Raw genomic sequence first — 26,424 nt, 5'->3', positions numbered from 1 at the left:
GTCACCTAAAAGTGATTTTATTGTCCTGGCACTTAGAATGGTAGCACTAGTGGTAAAGATGTTAACTTAGTTAAACTGATTTTTAGGGGGAAGACACCTCAATGTTAACAGTATTATTGGCTTCCAAACTCAGCTTGTATTAGGGAAGTTTTACTGACTACACCTGTGCTTTACCCAGCCATGACTTACTAATGATGAAAGAGTAACATAAAACTTCTCAAAGTTAATATAAACTCTGTGCAAACCTACTTTAGGAATTTCTGTGGGATTTTACTTTTATCTCAGTCTGTTTTTTAAAACACTTGAAAACAAATCAACACAGTTCTGTAGTTGCTAAAGCCTATATTCTAACTCAGACTTTGCCCATTATATCAGAACCTGATGAGGATTTGAATGAAAAAACATGCTGTAGCTGCAGTTGATTTTGACTATCAATGAGTTAATGGTGATGTCTGCGTGTTGTTCATTTGACTATCAGACAGAACAGAACTGGATTCCTTGTTTTACATACAAGACCTTGCTGGCGCTCCCTCCTTTGAAATAAAGCAATTCCAAGGTTCAAGGCTGTGTTTGAGCTCTTAGCAGGTCCAGAATTACTGCTCTCTCTGATTTGTTAATGTGAATATTTTATTATATCAAAGGCACTGCTAACAGCCGTGCTACAGAAAGAACCTTATTCATTATTTGTTTCCATTTGAACACCAATGCAGATACTGAAGAGAGTTTTGATACATTATACTTAATTTATTTTCAAATTGAACAAGTGAAACACATGGACCATATTCTGGAAAAATAAAATATTTTGGCTGCAAAATTAAAACATTATATGGAACAGTTTTCTATTTTATATGGCATCTCAAGAATTTTAAAAATAATTTAGATTTTAAAAATACAAGAGTTTTAAATCAATGATTGATACAGATGTGAGTTTCTGAAAATCCACACCATATTTATATTACTGAAACTTTATTTCAAATAACTGATCCTCTTTCTTTCAACTAATACTTTTGGTTTGGTTTACACTTTAAAAAATGAGAATTATGTTCACGTAATACATGTATATACAAACTGTTACAGAAAATTAGTGTATTATTGTATGAACCACGAACAGACTACTTCCAAAGAAATGCTCCAGCTGTTATTCGACAAAATAGTTAAATGCACACTCAGTTTTAAGCAGACAAGATAGCTTTTTCTTTGCCTTAACTTAAGGCACCCACGTACGTACTTTGTTTAGGGGATACCGGGATGCACATGAAAGAAAAGAAAGGAACATTATTTCTGATGGACACTTGGTGGCAGCTTTTATCTGTAGGCTTAATAGCCCACTTCACTGCCTCTTTTACAGCAGGGGACAAGCCAGCAAACAGACTATAAACAGCTGGGCTATGTCTTCCCCAGAAGATTTGGTCAACAACTTTCTTTCATCACAAAAATATTTTCCCAGGAACATTAAAATCAATGCAAATATTTATTTTGACAGAAGCAGGCAGATTTTTATTTTTCCTTTAGGAAACCAACTGAGGAACAACTGTTTTGTGAGGTTCTTTTGCAAATTTGAGTGCAGAATTATTCGCATTTTTTTTTAATTTTTTTTTTAAATCTCACCCAGCTCTGAAAATGACATTTAGATATTCAAATGGAAAAGCCATTGCTAGGCCTGGTAAACTTTCCTATGAAAATTATTGATCCTTATTGCAACAGTGAGATCTGAGTATAAAACATGTTGTATGGTGATTGTTTGCCTGTCTGTGGTTTTTGGGGGCTCCTGGAATTGTTGGAGTGCTAAGACAGACCTGGTGAAAGATCACAGTTCAGTTTACTGAAATATCCACTGGATTATAAACATGGCCCTCGGAGGCCTGGGAATAAAGCTTTGTGGTGTCTGATGGTTTCTTGGGCTGTTTGGGTATAAACCTTGGCAAGGGTGAAAGTGAGGTGGGGGTCCCTGGGCTTCCAGGGCAAGGCAGTGACTGACACCCAGTCCTGAAGCTTTAGCCAGGAATGGAAACCACGAATTTGGTGTTGGGGTGTGGGGCAGCATATTGGGTCCCACTATTGCTGGTGCTGAGCACTGCTGAGTGACAAAGATGGGGCCTGTCCCAAGACACAAGGTGTAGGCTATGGCTGGAGAACGGGGGACATGCATCCCCTGGTAAGTCCCAGCTCAGTGTCTGCACAGGACGGAGTCCCTTCCTGGCACTGTGAAAGGGAAACATTGGCATGTGGCCTGAAAGGGAGCTGTGCTCCTGCCAAATCTTATGCTCAGACATTAGCAAGCACTCCTATCTACAGGTTTCTGGCAGCTTATAATAAGGCATCTTATATTGGGATCATAAACCAAGGAAAACGTCAATTTCTTCTCTTAATACTGAGGATATTTATTGAGCATTCAGAACCTTTGTTACTGGGAGAAGCTTTATATTTCATTTTCTCCAGCAATTTTGCTCGCACTGCCCTTTCCAGTCCAGATAGGAAGACAACTCGACCCCTGCTATTCGCGTCGGAGTGTTGCTGTTTTACCCTCAGCCCCCTGCCCGGGGCTCCCCCAGCCCACCCCGGGGGCTGCGGGGAGCGCGGAGGGGCAGGACCTGCCCAGCCTGGGGCAGCCGACTCCTCATTAGCGCCAATTGACCGCGGGACCGCACCGCCGGAGGGGGCAGCAGCAGCATCCGCCCTTCCCGCCCCCTCCTCCTCCCGCCGGGGCCCGCGGAGGTTGCGCGGTTGGGCAGCGCTTCCGCGGGCACCGAGCGGTGGCTCCGGGACCCCGGCCTGGAAGCACCGCCTGCGGCGGGGGCGACCCGCGGAGGGGGCGTTCTGCAGCGCCCCAAAGGTAACAAATGAACCCGGCCGGTCGGGGTGATGAGCGGCAATAGCGGGGCCGGTGCCGCGGGGAGGGCCGGCGGAAAGAGCCGCGGGGCTTCGGGCGACTTGTCCGGTTTGTTCTCCCTCCCAGCAGAGCGGCCCCGTCTCTTGCAGACCTTTGGATGGGAAGAAAAAGGATGGAGGAGCAGTGGTGGAAAGGGGAGCTGGCAGCAGACATCCATCAGACCTTGAGGACGAAGGTTGGGTCCCACTTCGTTCCTTTCTCTCCTCTTCCTCGCTCTCCCCGCAGAAAAGCCCGGCACCGGCTGGGAAAGTGCCCGAGCCGAGCCTTGCTGTTGGGAAGCTCGCCTTCAGCGCGTCCCAAAGGAGCAGGTTTGCAGAGGGCTCTTCCCTGTACTCTGCTTTTTGATCGAGACTTGTCCAAAACCAAACCCTTGAAAGCTGATACCTAAAAAAATATCTGCCTGCAACTTTTCAGTAGCTTTAATTTAGCCGGAGCGTTGATGATTTATTGCATTAAATGCTAAGATGATGCGGATGTTGACCTGCAAAAAGTCAGAAACAGCGAGAAATAGCGTTGCTTCTTTTCCAACAGATAACTGCTAAAATTCGAGCAAAAGGTGGGATCCTGTTCCCTGGCAGATTGTTAAGGAGCTGAAAGATGCACAAACATGGCTTGCAATGGCTTTTCTGGAAGTTCATGCGTCGTTTACAAAGGGATTAGGAAACCGGTAAAATGTCCTGCAATAAGCAAAATAGTCCGGTTGCTGTTTGATGAGCCGGTGTTCTTGTAGGGAGAGCAGGTAGAACTGAGCCTGTTTATTTTTCGCGTTTCCTTAGGCAGGCTCCCAACTTTAAAGCAGCTGTAAGTGCAGTCAGTCGGGTAAGGTGAGAGCGAGCCCTCAGCAAATATTGTCTCCTTGTACTTGACACACCTCCGAGTTACTGAAGTTGTGGCTAGTAAAGTTAGTGCTCTGGACGTTCTGTTCCCTTTGTCTTCTTTACAGGCATTTAGCAATAAGTGATGTCAGGTGAGTTAATTGTTAGCAGGTCTCTGTGATTGTTCTCATGTCCTCCAGCCCAGGCAGGTCTTCCTGGCCCTGCAGCAGCGGGAATAACACAGAATCCTATTGACAAGGCATTAAAAGGTGTGTGTGGGGAGGAAGCTTTGAGATTTTTTTGTTTCCTGTATCTAGTACGTTTTAATCAATTATTTCTTCAGCCTCTTTTCTGGATGCATCAGACTACTCTGGATTGCTAAAACATCTTTGTATATGGAAACTAACATAGGCCAACTGAAATAACAAGAATTATTTGAATTTAAAGAACCTGCGAAGAGAGAGAAGGGTCTCTGGGCTGCTCTGCTTTTTCTGCTTTGAGGAAGGTCTACAACTCTTTCTGCTTGAACATTTTTAATCCTAATTCTGCCCAACTGGTAAGGGTGACTTTTCTTTTTTTTTAAGGAAGTACTATATGAGAATTCAGGGCACAAGTATATCAAGCAAAAATAATCACAGCCCCTAAAACTTTTTTGTTCACTTTTTGTGATTTTTTTTTTTTCTCAAGTAATGCTCTGCAGAAATAACTCTCAACTATATTGTCAAGATTTGCTTATTTGATGTCTAAAGTGGCAGAACTTACTGTAGAACGTGATGGAACTCCTCAAAAGGATCCTTCAGCAAAGTTTGGGAAGATAAGTAGTTTTGAGGTACTTAAGTCAGTTTTGTGGGTATAGACCAGTTTTAGGGATGCCTGTGGCAGTGGCTTGGAACAAAACAAGCTTCAGTAGTGGCATGCCCACTAGAGTATTAGCCTGTTTGTGCGTTATTGGTGTATTAGCTCGTTAGTGCTGGAAACCAGAAAATTCAGGCGATGGTGCCCTCAAGCTCAAATGACCTCTCTGGTTTAAGATCTTGAGTGAGAATATATAGGTCTTAGTTTTAGTATGTGAATCTGACAAGAAAGTTACTTAAAGATGGTTGTCAAGGAGGTTGAAATGCTTGTCGCAGGCTATCCGATTTCTTTAAGAATAAAATCTGGGTTTAAGGTGAGGAATCAAATGTCCCTTTTAAACAACATAACTCTTTTCCTAAAACAACTGAAAGATCATTAGAAACACTTTTCAAGAAATAATTTAGACACACAAATATAGGAGATGTATGCCTGCTATAACAACCCAGCTTTTATGTTAACAATTGCAAAAAATGTTATGCCAACCCTCCCATTCCCCCAACTGGACTGTGGAGTTCTTCTTAATCTCATTGAAAGTCGGTGTCCTTTGTGACAGATGTTGTGTGCTCTATCTGGTGGATATGTTCTGCATGACAGCAGATGCTGAATGTGTGTGGTTACCTGGCTTCTAATTCAGAGAGGCCTGAAAGATGCTGTGAGGCTTTGTGATTTTCCAAAGGCTCTTGCTCAATGCAGAGGAAATTAATAGTCTCTCAATTGTCTGACTAGTAAAATATCTGTGCGGTGAGTATTGGGATGTAGTGTTCAGCTTAGCGGGACTGTATTGTGCTAGTTATTGAGTGTGCTGACCTAGTGGAGCAAAATGTTTTAATTCCAAAAGTGCTTCACACATCCTTACACTTTAAATGAGAAGTTGAAGTATTGCCCTGGATTAGGCCAGAACATTAAACCTGTTGCAAAACTGAGCCAAGAAGGAAAATAAAAATCACAGGATACTTTGTGTGTGTGTTTGTTTGTACTAGGAGAGTCTAATGCACACCAAGACAAGAAAGGTGCTGCATATATGTGCTGATACTTTTGTAGTGCTTCAACACATAGTGCTACCATAGCCCCATGCTACTGATAACGGAACGGCACTGGTTGTGCCAGGCAGCTGGCTTTCATGTCAGAAATCAGAGGCATCTCCCAATGGAAGTGGAACCACTGCAACATGTGCACAACTTGTTCTCTCCAGTAACCCTGGGTGCTCCACAGCTGTGGAAAGCTGAGTAATAAGTTAGTGTTGAGGGGTTTTGTTTGATTGTTTTTTAAAGCTGAGGAAACACTTTGCTTTAGAAAGCAGTCCAAGTGTCCCAGAAATGTTACGTCTGTTTGCTGTTCCTCCCCCATTTTTGTGCTTGTGTTGGGCTGTTTCCTTCCAGGGTATGTTCATTTCCTGCAATTAATGAGCATTACTAGATAGATCTGCCTGCATTTCCCTTTTTATCTCTTACATAGCTTCTCAGAGCAGAGCCAAATTTTACAGGACTTGTTGTTTGGTTTGTGAATTTAAAAGGTTAATAATTGTAACTTGCTCTTTTAAAAGGCAGTCCAAATTGATGTCTGCAGTTACTTTCAGGCAGGTGAAGAGCTGATCCTCTCTGCTGAAAGTAAACAGTCCTTCACTGCTAAAGTGGTAAAAATGTCTGTGTGTTTTCCTCTAGGTGAAAACTCCTCCACACCTGTCTTGCACCTCCTCCTGGCTTAAAGATCTTAATGAGGAAATGGTGTTGACCACCATGATGTGTTTAATTCTATTTTGACATGCAGCATTTCCCTTGCTTTCCTCTGTGGTGTCAGCTTGGACTGCAGTCCCCGAAGCAAGAGTGTAATCTGTACAGGGTTTGTTGTGAAGGCCATTTTTCATCACTGGTGTTTAAATACTGCCACCCTAAATGCATTTCCTGCAGTTTTGAACCATCCTGTTAGAAGTAGTGCATGTCCTGGTATTAATTTTGTTCAGTAAAAATGCAACGTCCTCCTCTTCTCCCTGCACGCAGCATACGTCCCTTTATTTTCCGTAGTTCTGCCAAAGCACCTGGTTTACTTGACCTGTTGGTAGCATGAAGGTCTTGATGTAAAAAATACCATTTTATCCTTTAGCCTGTAAGTCCACTCTTGTTATTTTAAAAAGGGGCCATCCCTTTGCTTAATTAGTCAAATGGTGTGTTTGATATGTGCAGACTGGCCTGGCACAGCCTGAGGTTCAGACAGTTACACATGCTCCGAACAGAGGGAAGGTGTTAGGGCACTGCGTAGCTGGTGCTTCTGATTTTTGTTTTTAAAACAAAATCTGTTTGAGAACTTCAGAGGTCCAAGATACCTGCAGAACTGCAAAAGGTTTTAGGCTTTTTCCTGTTTCATTTAATAGAAGGATAGGACATCAGCCTTTCATTCTGATGCATGTTTCCTGTTTGAATCGGATGTAAAATAAAGTAGGTGTAGCAGGCATTGAGGTGTATTAATTTTGTTTTCTTATCAAGACCGGAAGCACAGCAACAAAAGCATAATCTGTTCACTTAAGAAAAACAAACAACAGCAAACCCTCCAGCTTTGGAATATCAGCAACAATAGCGTTACTGGTTGCTAGCTGTGATTTTCTTATGTTATAGATGGCAGCGTGTGCCTGGAGCTGAAAGGAACAGGTGTCCTCATAAAGTACATGGTTATTCTTGATCTCTCTTCCTTAAAGTTGGAATTTCAATTATCACACTCCTTTCTCAGATTAGCTGCTGAACTTCTGAATACTTTGAAGTAAGAAAAACGTAATGAAATGCTTCATAAAATACCACAGTGGCATGTGTGAAGTAGTGGATTTTCAAGCACAGTACTAGTTCAGCTTTCCCACAAATTTCAAATGCCTGGGACTGTTGTGAGGATGCTGAAGGGCAGAGTGGATTCAAGCACAAAAAGCTTTTACATACAGTTGAAATACTGTCTTGGTGTGCCACAGGTTTTTTGTGTGACATCTCAGTAGTAAGCCTGAACCTTAATTTAAGTCTCTACACTAAGCTCAGATCTCACAGAAGGGAGCCTGTGCTTATCTGTAGGCATTTTGAAAGACAGAGGTGAGTGGCAGAGGAAATGCACGAAGAGTACAGAATGTAGTCTGAGGTGGCCTTTAGTCTTGGTAAAGGGGGAAGCTATTGGAGGTGCTACTGTTCTTTGAAAGAATAAGTGAAACAACCCAGCGTAAGCCAAAGTCATCGAGTAGGTTGGAACTTGAGGTTCTGGTCCTCTGTGAATTTGCTGTTCTTTTTGAGTGTGCAGGAACAGTAGTTATGGGAGAAAAATCTTAATTTATGGTGTTTCGTTCACGTTTCAGTGGAATGTATCATAAATCAGGAAGGGTGGCTGCTGGCAGCACTGATCCCAGCAGTGTAACTAGTGTGGTTAAGCTGTTGCTTTGCCTGCCTGATTGGTCACTGTTGAATGAGGGGGAAAAATAAAGGATATATTACCCATGTACCCCTCCTTATTAGAAAGTATCTGGATCTTAACTTTTCACTAGAAATAATGAGAGGAGCTGTCTGACGTCCTTTTTGAAAAAAAAAAACAAAACAAAACAAAAAAAAAACAAAAAAAAAAAACAGATTGTCTAAAAGAACTGAAGGATACTTAAATAATGGGCAATGCCGTAACTTTCAGGACTGAGCGATATGGTTACAGCAGGGCTGAAAAGAGGAGTAACGGATGAAGCAGTGAATTGTGGCCTGCCCCTTATTGCTGTATCTTCTCACAGTTACAGTAATTGGTCTCTGTAAGCCTGTGTGGCTTGTGCTTGCACAGATGAAGCGAGTATGACTGATTCAGAGATTTTGGCATGTGTTTCTGCTCTGCAAGAACAAATCCTGCTGACCATACCCTAAGGGCACTGCCCTGTCATAGATCTTTGCTCTCCTCTTTGAGTTTGCATGGCCAACTTGAACTAAGATTAGTACAAGCCAAATGCATCAGCTGTACTGTACTATCTGACTGTTCACAAACACACTTAACTCTTAACCTTTCTGACCAATTAATTAAACTGCAGTCAGCTCTCCAAGCATAGAAACACTTACCAGCAAGTTTTGTACAAGTCATTTTTGTTTCTGGACTGCATAGTTCTGCGGTCTGTGCAGGGGCAGGAGGATCTCTGTGTGGGAGAGAGAACAGCGTGACATTAATAGCACAATTAAACTGGTACCATGCTACCTAGTCTCCTACAAAGAAGTATGCAGGGTGCTCTAAACTTTCAAGATCCTATAAAAATAGTATAGTCAAAATTTTTCTTTCTATATCATCTTGTAGCCTGCCTAAATAGAAGTTAGCTTTTAGTGGTTTCTTGTGTGTGGTGCCATGATTCTATCTAGGAGATGGATTTGGCACCTTTCTTCCACAGCTGGGAGACTGGTTAGAACACAAAACAGGAAGGAGTTTGTCTCTTTCAAAGAACGGCTGTGAAAATCCTGCTAGATAAGCCTTCCCTCTATTTTTCATCTACAGGCATTTCTTTTTCCTGTTCTAATGGCAACAAGTTTGCAGTATCTGTTATTCTTACAACAGGAATTCTTAAGAATCTGGTGGAGGTCACGTACATGTTGTTTTTCCGGAACATGCAACATAGAGAGAGCTAAATAAAAATGATAAGAAGAAAAGGCAGCTAAGTATTGTTTTTACAAATTTTCTGACTTAAATACTTAGTTGCCTTTTTCCTTCTCTTTTTTTCTTTTTTTTTCTTTTTTTCTTCTCTTTTTTCTTTTTTTTTTTTTTTTTTTTTTTACTTTATTTTAAATCTAAATGATTTCTATAGACACCACTTAAGTGGTCTCTTGGCTTTATATATTTTAACGCTGGATTAAGAAGTATGGAGATCTTGTATATAACTCAAGTTTCAATCTTAACTGGGTAATTTTGTTCACCAGCTGGAAGCCTGCCTTCAGATTTTGGGTTAGGATCAGTGGTAGAGAACTGTGAGCTGTGCTAGCAGGGGTCGTGTGCTGGATTCTGTTCGCACATCCAGAAACAGAAGTAGGTAATAAGATTAAAGAAGGATGATAATGGAAGAAGTATGAAGTTCATAGTGGTAAATAGAGCCCGTGTCTTTGTAGGCAAGTATTGTAACAGCTGTTCTAGATGAATGGGCTTTACTGTTGCCGAGAAGCTCTGGTTTCGGTGGTTGACCTGGCTCTCCCCGGAGGACGCAGCTCTCTGGAGATGCCTGTGTGCAGCAGCTGAGATGGATGGTGCTGAGAGACGAAGGGCAGTAAGAAACACAGGAGCTGCTGCAGGTTCGACCTGTGGGACAGAACAGATCCTGACTGATGTTCAAGTGTTCTGACATGGTAGAAAACTACATTCAGTAAACATCTCCCTGAATTTCAGAACCTGAGGTGTATTTGCTACAGCATTTCATTTTCCTTGTCAAAAAGCCTGTGAGTTGTTCAAAATACCTTGATGAATTCCACTTTTGTTCTGAGAACCAATCATTATTAGTGTGAATTTTTACCATAATGTCACATCGCTTAGTAACTTTTCTACTGCTTTTTTTCTTCTGACTGCTTGTCAGCTCATAATTGGCTTTACATCAGTGGGAGAACAGTTTTACTGAGAAGAAATTGGATAGAAAGAATGTGTGTGTGGAATTTCTTGCTGTGTTGAACACCAGAGCATCTGATGTGGTACTCTGCAGATAAATGCTGGGCAGACTGGCCTCCACCAGCTGCTGCTTCAAGGGAGCTGAAGGAAGAAGTGACCCTGTTTTCTTCCTCTCTGCTTCAATCACTGTTTGGCTGATTTAGTTCTAATGGCCAGTGAAAGCCTGACCTTCATGTGGTTGCTCAAAAGCTTTCTTTAGTTTAAGGTTTGTTTGCCTAGTATCTCCTTTACAAACGCATCTGAACCACAGATGAAATCTTGTTTCCTGAGCTCAGGTGGCAGCTGAAGTGCTGGGGTCACCGGTGACTCTGTGTCTGCAGTCAATGACAGGCTCATGTCTGCAGCCTGGCTGTCTTTCAGATGTGATTGCTGAGGAAGATTTGTCTTCTTTAACACCACTTAGAAATGTTTACACGATTCTCTTCTTTTAGAAGGTCAGGTCTTGAGGCTGGTAGGAGGTGGAGGCTTAAAAATTGTCATTGCCCTTAAGATGGACTCTGAGCCTTTTGAGGTTTTGCGATGAAGTGGTGTATCCTTTAAATGCTGTGCTCTGCCTTTCTGGAGGCTTTTTGTGGAGAGACGTTAATCAATTTGTTGAGCATATCTTGTGAAGTAATTTCCAAGGCACCTGTGAGCCTCTTCTGTGCTGCCGCTTTTAGCATTTCAATGTGGCAATTGCTCAGTAGCCCAAAGCAAAGTTGTTGAAATAGATACAAATGAACAGGTCAAAGATAAGCAGCATATGAAAGGGCCATTCCAGCAGACAGCAAGACTCCCAGTTCCTTCTCTGTTGCTTTACTGAAGATAGAGGAAAATATTAAGCAGTGGAAATGGTTTATTTTATTATTGATCTCCAGAAGTTCATTTTTTTCTTACATACAGTTGTACTTGCTGATCCTGCATCAGTATTCCAAAAGCAGCAATGGTTTGGGTTTTTTTTAATTCAAAGGAATAATAATTTGTTTTTCTTGATGAACTTATGCTAAAGAACCCGGGTCGGGGGGAGGGTGATGGCAAAGGGTGAATGCCCACAGCTGTGTTGAGAACTGTAAGCCTGCTATTCAGCTCTTGCATCACTAAACTCGGTACCACTCCTTTCCTTTAAAAGAAAATCCCATCACATCAGACTGATCTGTCAGTGTAACAGCATCCTACAGAGCTACTTATTAGCTGCTTCATGCTGTGTGGAGCAGGGGAAGGCTCTTGCCCATACACAGGTAATTACTGTGGATCAGTTCGTACCTGGGAACTTGATCATGTAAGAAACCATAGCAGAGGACTCTGTTCTTCCCTTCCGAACATTAATCCTGAAGCTGAACATTTGTCTCATTATACGGAAGCCCACATGGGGTGTTTTTGGTGCACAAAATGAGAATGTCTGCCGTACCCTTCGCTAGTAACCAATTTTCAAAAAACAATAATAAAAAAAGCTAATTTGAAAAGCAGATGTCTTATAGGGAGTAGCAGAATTAAATTCAGTGCTTTGGTCTTGGAATTTTCTAGTGCAGTGGGCTGAATAGGGTTAGTTCTGGCCTCTGAGGCTCAGATGCAAGTCTCTGGATCTCTGCTGTCATTCTGAGCCTCTAATGCTCACTCACTGAACTGTAACATTTAGACATGTCAGATTTCTTTACTAAATGTATAACTGCAGTTACTCTTTATTTCTTGTATTTGTTATGGTCTAAAAAGCAAATTTCTTATTCAATGTATATGTTGACCTCAGTCTACATAGAGAGTATAATTTTGCTGGGAGACATCGCTGCTGAAACAGGTAGGACATATCAAAAAATAAAACTTGAAGCTCCTACAAGTTACCTAGAGGAACAAAATATTTCAGAGGTAGATTTGCTACCTGATCTCAGATAGCTTGGGCTTTGTTTAGACATATTAAAAAAAATGCAGTTATTTTAACTGATGTAAGCACTGAGCTTGAAACCATTCCTGCCAGAACATTCATATTACCAGTATACTACAAACTCCTGCTCTGAACCTGTGTATGTCAGTTGTACTGATGGATTGAAATCTCTGTACATAAGGCAATAGAAAAATCAGATTTATGGGGGTTTTCTGGTTATAAAACAATGGGGGGGAACATGTTCCATTGTCTCCCTGCTTTATAAATTGTTACTGGTGGGCGATTTCTTTATAATCCCCCAGTGAAGGCTGTCCCAGGTTTCAAAGGGCTGTTTGCCTGTCCACAGCGTGTGTCTGTTCAGCTTGGAATGTGGGGTTTTTTACTGACTTTCTTTAAAAGGGCCTGGGAAGCAATCATCCATAACAGCGCCCGGCTGGCCGTCTTTGTAAGCTGCTTCTCCTTCTGGAGCCTCCCTGGTTTCCAGTTCTGTGTCTCCCTCCGAGCCTGATTGTGCAGCTTCTTTTCTCCTCCTTGCAGGGGCTGAAAGGAGCGTGGGCAGCTCCCGCGCCAGCGGGCAGGGTGGTGCCTCTTGCTTCTGTAAACGGGGTAGCCAGTGCAATAGTAGTAGTTCCTCTGAACACTTTTTAAAGTCCTGACTTATTTGGTAGAATTAATTGCTCTATGTACTGCTCTCTGTTCTGATAGAAAACTTGTCTGTCTTGCAGCACTGTATTACTAATTTATTTTCAAATACATGTAAAAAAAGGACACAAAAGACACATAAGCAGAATCTGAGTTACTGAGAGATACACCTTGCGGATTTTTTAAATTATTATTATTTTTTTTAAATAATCAAATGTATTTAGCTCATTTTTATTTGAGTCTGGTCGTGGTAACTGCACTACTATACAACCATGTCTGAAATGATATGGTGTCAGCTTTTAAGTGGCATTAATTGGTGGGTATTCTCAAGGAACTTCACTCCTTCTCTTAAACTATTCCTTGCGTAGTGACTACAGCCTTGTGTGTAAAACCCTTGCAGGTGAAGATCTAGCATAGGTAGACCCAAAACTTATATAATTCTGCCTTTAAAATAAAAATTTCTCTATCAATGTGAAATACAGTTTGTCAGTTCAATAGTTAGCTTTTATAATGCTGAAATAAGTTACTACAGAAGGTACTGGAATTTGCAATAATTAAAAAAGTGTAATCATTCTTCAATGTTTTTCTTGCTAATGTGTACTTTGGTTTCTTTTTAATGTTGGATAGCTGTTCTTTATTCTAAAGACCAACGCATTTTTTTGGCACAGGATGTAGAAACTTGAACAACTGGGGAAGGGACAATATCAGAGAAATGTGTTTTGCCCTTCTTGCCTATGAAACTCTGTTAAAACCTTGGTTAACAGTCCAGTTTGGGTGAATGAAATTAAAAAGGAGTTCTTCAGGGACAAGTTTCATGGCCAAGAAGTTTGGTGTTCTGCAGAAAGCAACAGCAAGTTGTTCCTGGACTAAATTGTTATTTATAGTGTTCGACTGTGATTTTTAATGCTTGTGAGGAAAGTGTGGAGATGAACAAAGTATTAGAATTTAACGGGCTGTCAAAATATGCAGTGATCCAGCCCTGATTTCGGTGTCAATCATAGTGCTGTGGCTGGTAAGCGTTTGCTGTAGCAGGTGGTGGGTGTTAGTTTGGGATTCCAGACTCTGAAATGGTATTTGTTTCAGTACATCTCTTTCCTCCCCTCCTTAGGAGCTGAAGTTGCCCACGTATAAGGCTCATTCACCACAGATCGGGATGCGCCGATACTTGATTGATCTCTTGACTGTCCTCAGCAACCGTTTCAACCTCTGCCCTACAGCCCGGCATCTCGCTATCTATTTATTGGACCTCTTTATGGATCGCTATGATATCACTGTCAAGCAACTGCATGTCACTTCATTTGCCTGTCTCCTTCTAGCAAGTAAGTTGGCTGCTGTCTACTAAGGCTTTTTTTTTTCTGAGCAGATCATTCTTTTTCCTTATATATTACGTGCTGTTTTCTCTGTGCTAACAGCTTCCACCTACCTGAGGTAAGGCCCAATGAAGTCCAAGTCAAGGCATAAAGCAATCTGTTAATAAGCTCTGCTCACCTGCATAGCTTGCACTACACATCTATACGCTGGTGTCAATGTGCGGAGGAGGTTTTGGCAGCTGGAGCTGGACCAGTGCAAGGGGCCAATGGAGATCGGGCATGATGGGGTGGGAAGAAAGTGGCAAGACGGGGAGAGGTTAGTTCCAAGGTGGTAGCAAGGAATCACATCTGGGAATAGTAGGGAATTACATGCAGCCTCTCCTGGAGATCTGTCCTTGGACAATCTGTGCCTCTGTTGTGATCACTGAGCATAATCAGTTCCTTGTAGATCAGAGGTTTCTTATACAGGGGCCAAAGGAAAATCTGCTTCTTGAGGCACTTAGTGGATGTGTTGATGATGCTGGAATGTGTATTGCTTGTTCTGGGCTCCTATCAAATAGCTTTGCTTTGGAATACTAAAGTTTTGGTGTTGGCATCAAATGACCTTGAACATTTGTCATTAGTGCTTTCTTGAAATCTTCTCTGCAGCCAGGGCTGTGCAAGTGGAAGAAAGCACGACTGGTGCCTCAAGGAATTGCAGTCAGCCCTTCCAGATTTCTGAACTGTGTCTAGGTTACAGAGAAATTAACCTGCCAAATAGGAGCCATGCAGAGCAATGCACTACTGTGGACAACAGAAGTTACGCAAGCTTTAGCATTAATGGCTGAAAAGGGCAAGTAGTCCTGTTGGTTAAGGTAAAAAACACTATGGAAAGCCAGACGCTATTGAGGAAAGAAAGTGATGCCATACGTTTATCCCTCAGGCCATGGGATTGCTACTGCTTTCCTTGCTGGTTGTGTTCTGAAGAGCTTAATCTGCAGAGATAATGACGGTAAAATAATAAAAACCACCATATACTAAGTGTATTTAAGCATTGCTGTCTACCTGACTCCAGAGAAGGTGGTGAATTATGTGGAGCAGTTACTGGTTCATGTTGCAAAAAAGGCCAATATTAAAATGAGAACAAAGAAGAATATAAAGGGTTGCTGCAGGTGCAGCCTCACAGCAGCCCGGGTGAGTCAGGCACTGCAGTTCTGCTGACCTGAACCTTTGGGGAGCTCCATCAGACCAGCTGAGGAAGTGTTATATTTATCAGAGAGGTATTTTTCTGAAGGGTCAGACAAGCTTCAGGCTGGTGTAATGGAGGGGAGAGGGGCTAGGGCCAGTTTGTAAATTAGGAAACCATACCCTTAATTTCAAACACATAAAACGGAATGAAATACCAAGTTGAGGTAGCCTGGAGGCTGATGCCTGCTCAGAGGTGTGCTCCTTCAGCTTTCAGATGGTATTTTTTTTTTTTTTTGTGTAACCTCATAACTACAAGATGCCTTGCAGCATTGCTAGTTTTTTGCATTTGTGTGGTGTTTGGTTGTTTTTAATTTTTTTTAAATTATTTTTATTTTCCCAAGTGTAGGGATGAATGTCACCTTCAGAAAAGACAATAGGATTTTCTTTAGATAAATCTGACACAAGTATACTTCTCTGTTTTTCCCTAATATAAAACTGATGCTTCAACAGTTCTTCTAATAACTGTAAATTTGGATTTACAGGAAGACTTCATAGCTATAGTTTACATTTCCAGTGCTATGCAGATTGGATTAAAACAGTACCCTTGAAATTTGAATGAATTGGCAGAGTTGGTATGCTGTAAGATCTTGGGGAGAGGTTCCCTATATGAGACTGGGCGAGCTGGATTGCTGGCTTCTCTAGCTTCTAGGATTTAAAAAGAAGCAAAAAAGCTTTCAAGATTTTCCTTAAGTGACTAAAGCAAAATGCAGCTTAGGCCACCTCAATGCAACCGTGAAGCAAAAGGAAGTTCACAACTATCTGATGGTAACACTACAAGGAAATGTTTTGCAACTGCTGCCTGTTAAAACAGAAAATTGCTTAAAAGAGCAAGCTTAAGTCTAGTGAGCTGATGAGAAGCTTCCTAAAGTTAAGATTAGAGTAATGCAGAGCATATATACATTCTGATTTGAAATTTTACAGGAAGGGGAAAAAAGTCTATCAGCACAAAGGCGGCTTTGTAGAAACAAAGCATTGAAAGTTAAACCAAAGCTGCTTTGCACAAAATTAACGCCTAATTAACTTGTATAGATAAGGCTTAAAATGCTAGGGCTCAGCTTGGAGACTTAGTTGTTTACTGTCTGAGCCATCTTAATGTGCAATAAGGATATTCTCGTTTGGTATGTGTAGTTCAATGTGATGCAAGTCAAGTCAGGAAAAGACCCTTTTACAGTAAGTGGGAGTTCTTGTGTTTATTTTGCTACTCTCAAAATTATGTGAAAAGTAGAAAACCTCTACTATGTTTTGTTTTGTAGTAAAAGATTCTGAGTAAGTCAGAAATATCGACCTGAAAGTCACCTTGAAAGTTCTCGCTGTAGCAAGGAAGAATAAAACTAGTCCCTTGCCTGTTACTGCAAAGGCAGTACTCAGAGTTCCTGCAAAGCGTTACTGTAGGACGTTGCATAGTTTTTCAGCAGAGGACTGCAGCAAAAGTGAGGAAATAGCTCTTCAGGCTATGCTGCAAGACACTTGTACTTCTAAAAAATGATATATCCTTACTATAGTGAGCACAGAAACCTTTGTCAAATAGTTGTGTTTACATCATTGCAAGATGAATGCTTAATGCAGGCTTTCAGTAGTTTTTAGAAATACATTTAGAGAAACTGGGTTTTCTTCCTGATTGCTTCCTCAGAAAACAGCAAGAGGTTAAGGGTACTGTGCAGACCACAAGATGAGGTGTAGTTAGAGTACTTACTTACTCCCACTAGTTAGTCTGAGTGTGAGGCTTTTTGATGAGTGGAAGAGGCCAATAGAGAAGCTCAACATTTTGCCTGAAGGGAATTGAAGAACCTCCAGTTTACCCCACCTGGCAGCTGAGAAGGCAGCTCCTTACAGGGAGCACCTGCATTGGGCAGTTTATTACAGAAAATTATTGTGATATTTTAAGATGCTCTAGCCCTAAGTGCTCTGTTAGAAAAAGGGGTTGTGTAAGGATACCCCTTGTGCTTTAATGCTACTTGGCTCAAATTGCCTGCTGAAAGCTGTGCAATCCAGCTGACTCAAAGCAGGTGAGATGCACTGACACAACCCATCAGATGGTCCAGCATGGGAGCAGTAAAATGGGGAGACAGTGCATCTGAAACGGCTGCAGCTGTTTCTTCTGTGGGCTTTGTAATTTCAGTACACAGGGACTGCACCATTATAGTGTATCAGTCCAGTTAAAGCAGTGCAGCATTTACTTGTTGCTATAAAATCCTGGTTGGTTCTTTAGAGTCGTTCCTTTCGTCCCAGAAGAGCCAGACCTCTTCAGTAGCAGGTGCTTCAGTACCTGTTAAAAGCAACATCTCTCTCAGCTGTTTAGTGGCACTGAACAATGCCAGCAATTCCAGTTCTTATGGCCCTTCTTCCTCGAGAGGGTTCTGCTGCTATGGAGATGTGATAACAGTTTTTAAAGTTGAGAATTGTTTTAAGCAAAGCTCACTCACTGTTCAGCACACCCAGTGCTGTATTGCTTCAGAGTATTTGAGTACTTCTTGTGGTTCTCCTGGCTTTATTTTGCCCAGCTCCTTAATCTGCCAGTGGCTTCTCAGCTGCTGAGTTAACTCAGGACAATAAAAGAAATTAGAGCAAGACAAGATGTCTGTACTAAATGGGCTGAGTTTAGGGCATGGATAATCCTTTATCACCTAATTCCCCGTTGACTCTGTGGAGCTGTTGGCAGACATCAGGCAGTTTTTCTATTGGACTGTTCTCTGTGATCCCTTGTCTGTTTATTGTCCCACTTTCATGAGCAGGTTCTGACAAAGACAGCTGAGCTACTTATTTTCAGTAAAACATAACAGCGGGTGTCAGTCCAGGATATAGATTAGTGCAAAACTTAGTCTGTAGTCTTAATTTTTTAATTTCCCTGCTGCTATAATATGTACAGAATATTTTCTTTAGTTACTAAACTTTGCTATAGTCGTAAGGCATTGAAGACGCAGGTGCCTTGAGCCAAGTGGTTTGGATATGTGCTAGATATTGTATAGACAGACGAAAAATCCCTGAGTGCTCACTGTGCAAGACACTGCAGAAAAAGGAATTAAGCAGGCTATCTCTAAAATAGCCTTTCTTTCTTGCCTTGCTTAGAGGACAGTTAGAAGCTGTGTTTATATCTGGGGGGCAGCATGAAAGAGTCTCAGAAGTTTGTTGTACCACCTCCTGGAACAATGTAGGAATAAAGAGAAGTAGTCCTTCAGTTCTGCAAGCAGCCATAGTTTCTTTATTGCTGGGCTGGATGGGCTTGACTGGTTTATCCTTCTTTTGGATTTATTTTGATTGTTTATGGGACAAAAAGTACTTACGCTTTAATGACTCTAAGTTGTCAGTCCTTTTTGTTCCTTGGTCTTCTCAAGGACTCTGAAAGTGTAGTAAAACAAATTGCCTGCATGTCCTGCTTTGTTTTGTTACCCATGCAACAGCCCAGGAAGATCTACCCAAGTGCCAGTAACCAGGCTGAGCTGCATGGGGCACAGTGAGGTGAACTAGTGCCTCCTATGGTGGCTGAACGAGTTGTTCGGGATACATTTGATAGCAGTGATGCTCCTCTGAGAGCCTGTTTTGATAGTGTGGCAGATGTACTAATGAAATGTACTCTGTTCCCCTTGACAACAGGACTTATTCTGTTTTTTGTTCATTAAAACAAAAGTGTGAATGTGTAACATAAAAAGCACTTTTGTTTTTTTTTTTTTTTTTCTGGGGGAGCATCTAATTGTAGAATTAAGAGTGATACAGAACATGATCTGAAGTAACTTGGAAAATCTTTGCATCATTAACTACAGTAATGCTACACACTCTAAAATATCCCATGCTGCCCACATCTATTCAGATTTTACAAAAAATATCGGTCACAAATGTAAACCTACGTTGCATGTTCATCTTCTTCATCCTGCTGACCTCAGTAGGCCTCCTTGTATGAAAATTTGCAGCATCCAGATATTTCTTAAATTAGACATTCCTTTAGAGGCTTATGATTCTGTTGCCTCAAAACAAAACTATTTTTGAGGGCAATAGTGACAAATAAATGGTTTTATCAGTAAGCAGAGCTTGGAATACAAGAGCAACCTTTTGATTTGAGGTGTCCACAGTGGCATTTCAAAAGCATGCAAGTGACTCATCCACAATTCTCTTTAACATCAAACTATGGACTCCAGGTGATAATGTAGCTGAACCAGCTTTGTTTTTCTTCCCAAATCCTGATGTTGATTAAACCAGTGTTATTTGGTCAGTAGTAGACATACAACTGCCTTGTCTGAGCCTTTAACAAACAAAACAAAATAGGAGTACTATATTCCATTTTCTTGAAATTAGAGAAATGGAAAAGGACATACTGCATTTTAAAAACATCTTAAAGTTGTTCTTTCTTATCTTGTCTCTGATCTCTTTGGTCTGATGGAATGAACGAACTTTTGCTGTCTTTTCCAGATTTCAATTTAAAAATAGGTGGGAAGTGCTTGCCAAACTTCGAAGCAAAGTGTTTAGGTCAAGGTGGAGTTGAGAAAGAGAATATCACTTGTGTGTTGCTTTGGAAAGTAGCTTGTATTCAGTTTATCTGAAGCAAGACTTCTGAGTTGATTTCTCTCCCCCCATTCTCAGCTCAGTTTTGGAGCCTTTCTTCAACTTACCCAGTTACATTTATACTTGGTGTCTCCAATCTGCTGCAGTGGCCACTGCTATTAATTAATTAAAGCTAGGAACTAGTGTGTTGAAAAGCAGAAAGGGGGAAATAATAAATAACTAATAATCTAAATAACTAAATTTAGCTGTTGTCAGTTATTTTCAACTTTCAGATAAAATAATTTTGACCAAGTCAAATAGCTTTTCCCTATGTCAGCATGATACCTTCTCAACACTACTGTGCTGACAGTCTGCTTTCTTGACTATAGTCTGACTTCTTGAGATTTCCAAGCTTGAGTGGGAAGAAAGGAGGAACTTACAGAAGCCGGAATGACAGATCTCATCTTTAGTTTCCTGGGCATGCAGTGGTTTCTCCTACGTCTGCTAACACGCTCCTTACATTGGTGTCAGGCTGTGATATCATCTTGTGGGGAAAAAACAAAGGGTTAACTTTTATCAAATGTCATTTTTCTTAAACACTTCTAAAGTCAGGTGACAAGGAGATTCATGAATGCATATACAGACTCCTGATTTTAAGGGCTTTTTCACCAACAGTGTGCCCACAATCCTTTCCTGTTCTGCTTCATATGATGGTTGAATTTTGTTTTTCGTTGTTATTGTTAGGCTCCGTTCTGGCGGGGTGGCTGCTATATTATACTTCTACTGCATTTCATATCCGTGATACCTGAGCAGGCTCAAAGATGGAAAATCCATTTTTAAATGTGTTAAGAAGACACTTAAACTACTAATAGTACAGAAAATGGTCAGGTTTTTAATACACTGGAGACACTTTGGATGGAATTGCTATCCGAAATGGATAGCAAGATCTTCCTTAAAATAATTTTCTAGTGCAATACTTATTTTAATTATTTTTAGATTTGATGAGAATACTCTGATGCCATATGACATGTGACTATCTTGTCAATCGGTCTGTGTTGGTAAAGGACTCTTGTAGAGGCAATGGGAGGACAACTGAATCGAGTATCAATTGTGGCATATATGTCCTCAAGAACAAAGAGGAAAAGATAACCACAAAGTACTTTTCAGTAGCTATGAGTTTGGATTTTGCAGCATGGATGTTCTTTAAGCTGCGCTGGAAACTTATCACTGGTGATTGTTGCTAACTCTTGAGCAAGGATTAGCTGGTAGATCGGTCATTTTCCACTTGGTAAACCAACAGTGTGAATTTAAGAAGACTTAATTGCTTTCTTAAGTTTGCAGCGAAGTAACACTGTTGCTTTATTACTGATAGATCTAATCCTGGGAATCACATCTGATATTGGATGCTTTTTATACAAGAAGGGTGAATAGTACAAAATGACAAGCACTTTGTAGCTACTGGTGAAAATTAAATCATTCTAGAGACTACTGCTGTTTCAGTAGGCTGGTAAATGCATTTAGAAAAAGGTGCAGCTTTGCTCAGCTATTTCAAGTCTGAAAATGTATGCTCTCTCCTAACCCCACGGGAATTATTTATGCTAATCACTTGGTGGCAGGGTACTTCTCCTTGCCTTTCCGTGACCTCAGCTAATGAGGCCCTCCAAGACAGGAAGGAACAAAGCGACATTCTGAAGCAGCAAGGGCAAAGGTGGTGTTGCCTGAGGGTTTTTAATGTCTTCGTGTTTGTAGCATGTGCATTTAGCTTTCATACCCAAAGGAGCTATTTTTCCTCAATATTAGATCTTCCTTTGCCGTATTTTCCCCATGCTGCTTGCTTTCTTCACACTTGACTGAATGTCCTTCAGCAAACTGCTTCCAGTTGTTGTCAGAAAAACTATCTGTAATCCTAATGAGTTTATAATCTCGGTTTTGGCATCAATACTATACAAACAATTAAGAATAAATAAAACCATAATAAGGATATAGGGACGTGTTGACTAGGCTGTTGGCTTCATTCCCACTTGTGTCACTAAACTTTCCCATCCTTTTTTAAAAAGCAGCTTTTATCATTAGACTTTCTGTTTCAGGCAGTGTTTCTTGCTGGCTCTTAGGCAATCATAACGATAAGTCTTACCTGAAAACCTTCTCTTCTGGCAGGTAAATTTGAAGAAAAAGAAGATAAAGTTCCAAAGTTGGAGCACTTAAATAACGTGGCGTACATGTGCAATGTGAATGTGGTATTGAACAAGAAAGATTTGCTTAGAATGGAAATGCTTCTTTTGGAAAACTTCAACTGGAACCTCTGTCTGCCAACAGCAGCGCACTACATCGACTACTACCTCCATGCGTCCGTTGGCGAGCGTGACCTTCACAACGGCTGGCCGGTCACCTCGCTGACCAAAACCAAAGCTTTTCTGGAGAAATACGCGTATTATTTCCTTGATTTCTCAGTGCAAGGTAAGAGGAGCTTTACGCTAGGCTGATCTTCCATTTGGCAAAAGGCAAAAATCTGGAAGAGTTGAGGGCTTGAAAGCTCGTCATAATATGGATTGCACAAAATTATCTGTGCATAATGGTTTCTCTTTGCAGTTATTTCAGATGGCAAATGATCCGGTGTCCTTCCCTTGTGCATAAGCTTCTCTCTTTTCAGAAATCTCTAGATGAGATTTTTTAGCTTAGAACACTAATTGGAGAGGCTGTCAGAAATGGGTCTGATGTTTGATCTGCCACTGAGTATGAACTGCTGTCAGCTGTACACATGGTATTACGCAGTTCAATGTATGAACCTTTTTAGTTTATATTTCTTAGAAGGTCATGCTGCGAGACACAACATAGTTAGAATCATGGGACTTTTGGTGATTTGGTTTGTGGAATCATTTCCAGTGTCTGCCCGCGTGAGAGGCAGTGAACTGCAGCATCCTCATGAGCTGGCTCTAGCACTACTGTCAATGTGTGTGTGTGTGTGTGTGTGTCAGTATTTCACTTTGGTTCAGTTGAGACCAGTCTACAAATTCCTGCATAGTCTATTTTGTTGCTTTTTCTGAAACAAAAGAAATTACTGAGTCCTTGCTAGTAGTTACAAACAAGTAGTACAGAGAAAACTTGAGGAAAACTTCACCCAGTTTTTGAGACACTTTTTCTAGTGGTGAGTTAATACGCTGAGATGTGCAGGACGAAGTCGAGGATTTAATTTTGTTCTGTTTTGCCATGTATACACATAATAGGCTCACTGCGGAGACGAGTAAAGAGTATATTCATTTGGTTTTGGGTTTGGTTTTTCTTTTGTAGATCACGCTTTCCTCCATTTTCGTCCATCTTTGATTGCTGCAGCTTGTGTGTGCGCCTCCCGTATCTGCATGCAGATTTCTCCTGCCTGGACAACACAGCTTGAATTGCTAACATGTTATTCCTGGGAACATCTTGTCCAATGCATTGAGATGATGCTCATGTAAGATCAGAAGAAAATGTAACCTGCTTGTACTCTTAGGAAGATGTTAATACTTTCTTTTTTAAGCTGTTTAGCTATAATTAGGAGTACGGTATTACCTTGGTTATCTCATCTTCAGTTTGGGGAGAGGAATAAAAGGGAAGAGTTGCATCACTTTACTAAATACTATATTTTAATTATATTTGCCATGTGGAACAGAGTGCACAATTAAGGGTTCATGATGGTTTTTTGTCTGTTTGTCTATGTGATTGGACGGAAGCTTTTTTCCCCGTTGTTTCTCATTGTACCTGCAACGTACTTGCTGCAGAGAGACACCAATGCTTCTCTAACATCAAAAATACAGTAGGGAGACATTGCAGAACATTTGTTTTTTTCTCCAGTAAAGGACATGACTGCAATGCATCAATACTGGTCTGGTATGTGAGCACATACAGTCTAAACGGAAAATGAAAAATAGTTTAATAGAATGATTTTGGTTGGGAGTGATGGTGGACTCTGGAGGTAACTTCTGAATTCCTACTTAAAGCAGGGGCAATTGAAGTTAAATCAGACTGCTTAAGGTGTTGTCTAGTCAAGTTTTGACTATCTATGAAAATCAACAGTGTGGAAGTGTTTCTTCCTGTATCTAGAAGGAATTTTCCTTGTTCCCTTATAGCTATGCACTGTAATACTCTGCAAACACACAGACTACTTTAAAAGGTCTTTGTGTTGTGGACTTAAGGTTCCAGGATAACTAGCCCATCAGTAAAAACATACTTGTGATACAAAATGATCCATAAACCTGTTGTTAGTGTGTGAAGGTTGCAGCCGGATAATTAGAAATTGATTGTGAAAGCAACTAAGGATTATCATATACAGCTAGGGCCTAAAAGCTGATGATGTAGCCTGGCTAGTGAAAACTTCAGGATATATGCAAGCTCTGAGAACTTCTCTCTTATTAATAAACTTACATATAATTTGTTTCAGATGTTATGAGAATGACATCAAAGCAGCCAGTAATATAAAAAAGCACATGACAATTCAACATCAAGAACAGGAAGCAGTGGAAAATCTGAGCCATCAAGCCACTACTCAAGTTCTCTTCCAGCAATCCAGTTACCACCCTTTAGCCCAGCATCCCACTCCGCTTTCCCAGTTCCAGTCGCCAGTGCAAGATTTGTGCTCGGCTTATCGTGACTCCTTAGAGGCGCACAGGGCCAGCAGTCTGCTTGCCGGGTGCGTTGACGGCTCCTTCCACTCCTGCGCGGCTCTTCAGGCCAGGCTGGGGCCGCCTGCCCAGCCCCTGCCCCTCCAAACGCCCATTGCTGTGCAGGTGGCCTTGGGAGCAGAGCCCAGGCACTGCGTTTCCATGGCTTACAGCAGTACTTACCTCAGTGACCTTCACCCGTGTGCAGCTCGGTGTTTTGATGGATAAATATTGACAGGAGAAAAAGGTGACACGAACAGAAGCTGAAGAAGAGAGCCTATGTGTGATACAAGATGTGTGTATCACAACGAAAACCATGAAGGAACAGAATCTTTTTGACTTGCTCATTCAGAGGATGTTGATCTGGATCCGCTGATCACTGGAACCAGGGTGCCTTTCTGCCAAGGGTTGTACCTTTGGCTCTTAATGAGAGAGAAATAGAAATTCATTGATATACCTCCTTCAGTGTCACTTTGAGGGGTATCTGCATAAAACCCTGTGGAGATTGCTTCCTTCTGCTCTTCAGTTAGTGACTCACCAGAGCTGGCTGAGGGTTTGTGTTAAGAGTTACTGCAGGCTGGAGCGTTTGTTGAGTTTCTGGCCAAGTAGCCATGTAGCTAGAGGATGCTGTTGGAAACCACGGGGTGCTCTCCTTCTCTCCCAGTGATGTGTCACTTGAACAGTGGCAGCTTATACTACTGGAAGCTTCTAGAATATACTGAAATTGCTAACAGTTAAATGTGAACTTTGTTTATGTAGAAATCTATGTGTAGAACACTTTCCGTTTCTTTGAGCAGGAGTGATAGTTCAGGAGTAAGACTTTAGAATAAAAAGAAAAATAAAAACGGTCCAGAAGACTATAAAATAATTTTTAATTGATGTTCTGTTGGAATCTGAACATGGTGCTGCTGAACAGAACATCACTCTGCCTTCAAGTATTTTAGAAATAAAAGCAAAACCTTAAATCATCACTTAAATCTTTAAAATGCTGCTGATTTTGAAACTGGAGATCGTTGTTAGTAAAAGTGTTCATGATCTTTATCAGGGATTTAATGTTACTTGAAGAAATCCTCTTGGATAATCTCTTGAAAGGTTCACTGCCTTCAGTTATTTTATCTTTCAGGCTCCATGACTTGTGGCAGTAGTCTGGGTTCAGGACAGAGGAACTGGTGTTACTGGGGGCAAGGACAGGGAACTAGTTAACTTTACTGCGAAATTACAGTTCTGATTGCAGTGCCAGACAACACTGACTTTGGTTTTTAAATACCATCTTGGCACTCTCTTGGAAAACTTAGCTGGTAAATTGAAAGTCCCATTGCTTCTTTGCAACGAGACACACTCCTACTGTCACATAGCCAAAGGTTTCCTTTTCAGCTGAAACCAGGGATAATGGTTTTTATGTTAATAGAGATATTTACAAGAAATGGACTTGTGCAAATGTGAAACTTTAGTTTTGATATATGCAACCACTGTTGTAAATGTCTTTGAAGGCAGGACTCTGTCTTTTCTCCGACGGTTCTCAGGACAGCAATGCAAATAACGTGCAATATGCTTTTACTGACTCGGGGCAATTTTTTCAAGTCACGTGTCACGGTCTTGTTTTAAATTATATTTTTAGAGATTTGTTTCTAAGGGTGTTTTAGGGTGGAGGGCAAAAACTAGCCTGTGTGCTAATGTGTGCTTGTGTAACTGTCTTCTGAGAATGCAATTTTTGGTATCAAGGTAATTTCTTCCATTCAGCAGGCTAGAGCGATCTGCTTGTTTTATTAAACAAAAAAATGCAAAGTGTAAATGAAGAGGCAGTTCTCTTCAGAAATTAGTCTAGAAGTCTAGAGAACTTAGTTCTTCTGTTGGATTTGTATTTATATTAAACTTTATTTTCAGAAGACTTCAGTGTATTTTTATGTCATTCGACAGACATGAACAACAACATACATGTGGCATTACTGTTGTGTGGTTTTGTTCTTTATCACCCTTATAATTTGTGTCACATGTGGTGTTATACTTTGGACTGCCATTGTGTTTAATTGTGAAAATAATTGCGAAATTCCCAGTGAAAGTTTCCAATAAACAAGCACACAGCTGAAGTACC

At 41.0% G+C, this 26,424-nt stretch overlaps 1 protein-coding gene across 3 annotated transcripts; it reads left to right on the top strand.

Annotated features, from left to right (window-relative positions):
• The first annotated feature begins 2,704 nt into the window (after positions 1-2,704).
• On the top strand, positions 2,705-26,424 carry CCNJL (cyclin J like). Of its 3 annotated transcripts, none has more exons than XM_082063755.1 (6): positions 2,705-2,833; positions 2,960-3,065; positions 13,797-14,007; positions 21,856-22,155; positions 22,987-23,146; positions 24,113-26,424. In XM_082063755.1, the coding sequence occupies exons 2-6, from the start codon at positions 2,988-2,990 to the stop codon at positions 24,558-24,560; spliced, it is 1,197 nt and encodes a 398-aa protein (XP_081919881.1). In that variant the 5' UTR covers positions 2,705-2,833; positions 2,960-2,987; the 3' UTR covers positions 24,561-26,424. The 3 variants fall into 3 exon arrangements, with proteins under 3 accessions (XP_081919881.1, XP_081919882.1, XP_081919883.1); XM_082063756.1 differs by having other exon boundaries at positions 2,716-2,833; positions 2,957-3,065; XM_082063757.1 differs by having other exon boundaries at positions 2,762-2,833; positions 2,980-3,065.

This window comes from Streptopelia decaocto (assembly GCF_964273445.1).
Source record: "Streptopelia decaocto genome assembly, chromosome: 12".
NCBI lineage: Eukaryota > Metazoa > Chordata > Aves > Columbiformes > Columbidae > Streptopelia > Streptopelia decaocto.
Note: the sequence above shows the minus strand (reverse complement) of the source record. Positions and strands in the feature narration are given on the sequence as shown.